This window comes from Sinocyclocheilus anshuiensis, unplaced genomic scaffold (assembly GCF_001515605.1).
Source record: "Sinocyclocheilus anshuiensis isolate Anshui unplaced genomic scaffold, SAMN03320099.WGS_v1.1 scaffold13, whole genome shotgun sequence".
Classification (NCBI taxonomy): Eukaryota; Metazoa; Chordata; class Actinopteri; order Cypriniformes; family Cyprinidae; genus Sinocyclocheilus; species Sinocyclocheilus anshuiensis.
In genome coordinates, this window is record NW_015538026.1 from 1423416 (window position 1) to 1429259 (window position 5844).

Consider the following 5844-nt stretch of genomic DNA (forward strand, 5'->3'; position numbering starts at 1 on the left):
AGTCTGTAAGATTTTTGTTTTTGAAAGGAGTCTCATGCTCAGCAAGGCTGCATTTAATTGATAAAAAAATACAGTAATATTGGTTAAAATAACTTCTATTTGAATGTTTTATAATGTAATTAATTTCTGTGATGGGAAAGCTGAATTTTTAGCAGTCATTGCTTCAGTGTCACATGTTCAGAAATCATTCAGTCGATCAATATGCTGATTTGGTGGCTCAAGAAACATTTCTTATTATTAGTGTTGAAAACAGTTGTGCTGATTGATATTTTTGTGGAAACTAATACATTTTTACAGGATTCTTTGATGAATACAAAATTCAAAAGAACAGAAACACTAAATGACACTAAAAAAAAATCTGACCACAAACATAAAGGTAGTGTGTGTGTGTGTGTGCGCGCGCGCGCATATATATATAACTAGTCACAATTCTGTCATTTATTCACCCTGAACCACTCAGCCATTTGACTTACTGCAGCAATGAGATGTTTAGGCAACAAAGATGCCACAAAAGTGGATGGTGACTGAGGCTGTCGTTCTGATTAGCATCTCTTTTTGTGTTCCACAGAAAGTCGTACAGGTTTGGAACAACATGATGGTGAGTAAATGAAAATGTTAATTTTTGGGTTAAATATTCCTTTAACGGGTGGGTTTGTTTGTGGACTGAAGGTATTGGAATGCAGCACATTTGCCGATAGATGGCGCAACAAACGCGCCATCATCGTTTTTCCTCATTCCAGCTCATCTAGCTTGAGGGAAGTCCTATGTTCAGTTTAAACATAATATTTGATGCTAATTACATTTCAGGTGATTTATTTTGATTTGTAGTTTCCTTTTCCAAAGAAACTGTATCCAACAGTATGCTTATACGGTTTGGGGTTGTTTTAGGCTGGAAAAAGTTGGACGTTGGTTAGATAATAGTCCCCGTTCGTTCCATGAACGACACACACACAGGTTTAGTTTTTTTTAACGTCATATATATAACACAAAACTGCCTTGAGGTGGTTAGGGTGGTCCATCTCTCTTAACGACTCATTCATCCACCGCCAAATAAACTCTCTTCAACGTGCTCGCGCAGGCGTGGCTCGAGCTCGTGCACGCAATCCCTTCCCCCTTCTGAATGCCCGCGCTCTGCGCGTGCTCGTCAACGGTTTATTGTATCGGACAGAAGAGACGACTCGACTGAGCTCCGCCGTTGGTATAAATCAAAACAGCTAGCCATCTAAACTACAAGTAAGATTACTTTTTCTCCACGTCTCTGTGTTTATACAGCTATTATAAACTTTATAAGCTCAATTCGCCACTGAATGGTTGTTTTAAAACTACTTTTTTGATATAGTGGAAAGGTAAGCGCTCAGCGACTGACCATTCGCCGCTTCCGCAAGCAACCGCCGGCCGGGAGTAACGTTAGCTGCTCACCCTCGGCGTCCAGATTTTTAAAACCGTTTAAAGATATTTCTAGGTATTTAGACATAGAAGAGACCTTTGAAATGTGTGGGGAAAGCGGTAAAGTTTACACCCAAGTGTTTGGTCGTGAATATATTCGATATTACCGGTAACAGTTATATATGTGGTGAAGCTGTTTGTCTTTGTTGGTTTAAAGCGGAGAGCTAAAGCTCGACCCAGACACGCGCATAATCTCAGATTTAGACGTAACTGGAGGATTATTGATTTTATTTACCTATAACTTTCATTGTTCTTAAGTGATTTTCAATATTTATTTAAATTAATACGATTAAAAATCTAAAATAAGCATAGGATTCATAAACTGTGATTAATGTAAATTGGTGTATGTTTTATTAACACCTGTGATTTATCTGATTATTGAACATTTGAAATGTATAAGTTTCATCTTTGGCGTTGTTTTATTGGGTAGCACAAAGAACTTTATCTTTTTATTCTGATAATTTACCATGATTTGCTTTAGTTCAGTCTTAAACTGTGTTTAGCTGTGTTCAGGTGAGATGTTTATGTAAAATATGTCATACAAACATGTTTTTTTTTTTTTTTTTATTGGAAACAACAGTACAGGCAGTCAGACACAATGACCCAAGCATAATTTTTTTTCAGTTAGCTATGATATAGTAACAGTCGTTTGTTTTGATGCATGAAATTTTCCCAGTGACTGTTAGAAATCATAGTGAGTAATGTTCCTATTAATATGGGTCTATAATCCCCTATAGTGGTTTGAAATTCCCATTGGGCCTTATTTACAATTTCCACGACAACATGAGCAGAAGACATTTCAGGGTAAATCTTTCATAAAGCAATATGAATATTCGTGTCAAGTGATTTTACAGACTTTTTATACTGAAAGTTCTTGTTTCATGAATTAAGTTTCATTGAGCCAACAGGTGCCATCCAGACTAATCTGTAACACTTTGAATAATTCACTAACCTTACTGTTGCCATGCAGTTACCAGGAGGTCCCAAAAATCATGTGCCCACAGGCAACCCAATGAAGTTTGACTTGTTGACTTCCATGAGGATATGAGAATAATAGTTTAGGAGGTGCTGATAAACATCAGATTCATCTTCAGGTGTAGAGTATTCGTGTCTGTTACCCAGGACCGCAGCCTGCACAGCATCTCATAATAATGCACACATTGTGTCTCCTTCTGGGTAGATATGAAGTTGGGGTGAGAATATACCACAACTATGTACATTTTAAAGGGGTCATATGATGCGATTTCAATTTTTCCTTTCTCTTTGGAGTGTTACAAGCTCTACAAGCTCAAAGAAGATCTGTAAAGTTGCAAAGACTAAAGTCTCAAATCCAAAGAGATATTCTTTATAAAAGTTCAGAGTCAGCCACACCTACCTAAAACGGCTCGTTCTAACACGCCCCCACATATCTACTTCACTATATGGGAAGATTTGCATAAAGCCACCCAAATGTTCACGCAAAGAAAGAAGGCGTAACTTTTAGTCTCACTGTAGTTTTGTTGACACTGCAGCCATGTCGTGAAGACGCTGTGTGCTTCGTTGTGAAAGCGAAACTACTTTGTTTGGTCTTCCAAAAGAGGACGATATCTGCTTCGTCATGCCTGGAGCTGATCAGTGCTGGTTGCTGAGGAAATACAACAACTTTGCGCTGTCAAATGCAGACAGAGTTTTATGTTTACGCGGCGCGATGCAAGACCGTATAAGTCATTATAATCAGTAATTATGTCCCCACTGGATGCAACAAATGCCTCGTTTGTAATGGGTTTTAATGTTTTTGCCTCGTCGCTCCAGCCGGGACACGGCATCAACAGTATGTGAGGGGTGTAACATTTCCGTCTCACGCTTGAGGTATTCGGCCAATCACAACGCGTTAGACGGGGCATAGAGGAGAAACAATAATGTACAGTAATGGAAAATAATGTGTTTTTTTTACTTTAAACCGCATAAACACATTTCATTACACCAAATACACAAAATAATGTTCTTTTTAGCAGCATCATATGACCCCTTTAATGTAGTGGGTCAAATGGAAGACAGAACCAACAGTTGATATTTAGTGCTGAGGCTTTGTCTCTTCTGCTGGTTTTTAGACTTTGATCTTCAGCTTTGCTGCTCTGTCTGTGTGTCAGTGTTTAATCTACTGTCCATCTGAGCTTCTCTCATCACCACGGGCCTGTTCATCAATAATGTGGACTCTGTTCTGTAGCTGCCAGCTTTATCTTGGCCACTGGGGTGCAGCTTGCACTTCAAAGACATCTGGCCCAGTTAACAGACACTTCCAGATCTAAATGGCTGTTCTGGATCAGAAAATGAAGTGTCGCGTCATTCTGATGCGATCGGATGGGTTGGTTCTGCAGTAGTCATGTTGAAATTACTCTGGTGAAGGCTTGTCGGATGTCACCGTTGGCTGTGATGAGCCAACTGAGGACTCTGAAGTCTCTGAACCCTGTGTGGCTTTGATTACTGGGCCTGAGGGATGGGTTGGTGTGTATTTATAGGACTTTATAATGGTAGAGGACTACCACGAATGGCATCGTTCATGTTATAGTTTTTATTCTGCAGGAAGTGACATTGAAAAATGAATTTATTACGATTATTACAGTTGCTGCTGCAAAGATGACTGCCAGCGTAATGCTGCAGTATTTAACCGTGTTTGTGTGTCTTTTGTAGGTATGGCAGCAATTCGCAAGAAGCTGGTGATTGTAGGAGATGGAGCGTGCGGTAAAACCTGTTTGCTTATTGTGTTCAGTAAAGACCAGTTTCCCGAAGTCTATGTCCCCACGGTGTTTGAGAACTATGTCGCCGACATTGAGGTTGACAGCAAACAGGTGAGCAAAACACACTTGAGAAATACAATGTGCATAAATATCATTGTTCCTGCTGTTTGTAATTGTTTCACTCACTGAGGTCATTTTATGCCGTTTAAAAAAAACAATGGGTTGTTAAATGCAGATTCTCAAAGTTTGGCTCATTTAAGGTCAAATTATTGGCTATTGGAGGACCATGTGTTCAAGTAAACCTAGTAAACCTAAAACCTAGTTTAATAGGCTAAATAAGTATTTGCCTGTCAGTTGGAGCTCTTGGAAGTGGCTTTAATGTGAAAATATTGACCTGATTCACTTTCCTTATTTAGCTTAACATACTGATGGCACCTCCATCTGTCCTTTTTGCAGTGCAAGTCCATTTTAATGGTTTGGGATGTTTGAGCTCAGTCTGTCTCTTTGTCCAATAGGTGGAACTTGCTCTTTGGGATACCGCAGGACAGGAGGACTACGATAGGCTCCGTCCTCTTTCGTACCCAGACACTGATGTCATTCTTATGTGCTTCTCTATTGATAGTCCTGACAGTTTAGGTAAAGATACTCTCTTTGGTCTTTTGTTTATGTACCTTTCTTATATGTAAATGCTCAAATTATACCTTCTTTCCCATTTTCTAATGAAGCTGACTTCCAGTCGGTGTTAAAACTCCAGAATTGACCTTTGATCTTTGACCTCTGTGTAGAGAATATTCCAGAGAAGTGGACACCCGAGGTGAAACACTTTTGCCCAAACATTCCCATCATCCTTGTCGGCAACAAAAAGGACCTGCGGAATGATGAACACACACGCAGGGAGCTGACCAAGATGAAGCAGGTAAACATATACAGAGTATTTGCACAGGAAATACATGTTTACTGTCACTCTTCTACTGGATGTTTTTAAGTTAATTAGTTGTTAGTTTTCCTTGTTTCAATAAAGAAACATGTACAGTATTTGATCATTTTTACCATTGGTATAGACAAAATCAAGGCACAGATATTTTGTACTGACAGCATATTTTGTGTTGACTGTCCAATAGGAGCCTGTTAAGGCAGAGGAAGGGAGAGACATGGCCAATCGGATTGGAGCATTTGGTTATATGGAGTGCTCAGCCAAAACAAAAGATGGCGTTCGGGAGGTGTTTGAAATGGCCACTAGAGCGGCGTTGCAGGCACGCAGGGGAAAGAAGAGCAACAAATGCAGTCTGCTGTGAATACTCGCCATTGGACTCTGTGCCTGTATTGGGCCTCAGAAAAAAAAGCTTTGTTTTGTCCCTTTTCCCCCTTTTGGTCTTATATTTTTAGTCATGGAGATGTTTCAGTATTTAAGAGAACTTGGACAAATGGGACTTCTTTTGATGCTTTACCTGAATTTGTGGTATCATTCAAGCTGGCCCATCTGCCAAATGCTGTTATGTGACCCTGTTGGCTGATTGGACAGGTGTGATCCTGTGAGCTGCCAATCAATACTTCAGCCCATCCCTCATATGCTGGGCTTTTTTTCTGCAACATGAAACAGGGCTGAACATGATTGTTTCTGTATGTATAAATAATTTTAAGGTTTTCTTTTAGATCAGGGCAAGATTGGGATTTTAGAACA

General features: G+C 39.6%; 1 protein-coding gene across 2 annotated transcripts; it reads left to right on the forward strand.

Annotated features, from left to right (window-relative positions):
* The first annotated feature begins 445 nt into the window (after nucleotides 1-445).
* LOC107679616 (rho-related GTP-binding protein RhoA-B) lies at nucleotides 446-5495 on the forward strand. 2 transcript variants are annotated; one of them, XM_016475231.1, is made up of 5 exons: nucleotides 446-598; nucleotides 4117-4274; nucleotides 4679-4799; nucleotides 4949-5079; nucleotides 5285-5495. In XM_016475231.1, exons 2-5 carry the CDS (start codon nucleotides 4119-4121, stop codon nucleotides 5456-5458), a joined length of 582 nt encoding a protein of 193 aa, XP_016330717.1. In that variant the 5' UTR covers nucleotides 446-598; nucleotides 4117-4118; the 3' UTR covers nucleotides 5459-5495. The 2 variants fall into 2 exon arrangements, with proteins under 2 accessions (XP_016330717.1, XP_016330708.1); XM_016475222.1 differs by lacking the exon at nucleotides 446-598 and adding an exon at nucleotides 1135-1233.
* The last annotated feature ends 349 nt before the right edge of the window (nucleotides 5496-5844 follow it).

Excerpts from the sequence above, each read along its gene's own strand:
- LOC107679616 (XM_016475231.1), top strand. The coding sequence starts at position 4,119 with ATGGCAGCAATTCGCAAGAAGCTGGTGATTGTAGGAGATGGAGCGTGC. Across the intron at positions 4,275-4,678 it reads TTGAGGTTGACAGCAAACAG|GTGGAACTTGCTCTTTGGGA; the intron begins GTGAGCAAAACA and ends TTTGTCCAATAG. Across the intron at positions 5,080-5,284 it reads AGCTGACCAAGATGAAGCAG|GAGCCTGTTAAGGCAGAGGA; the intron begins GTAAACATATAC and ends ACTGTCCAATAG.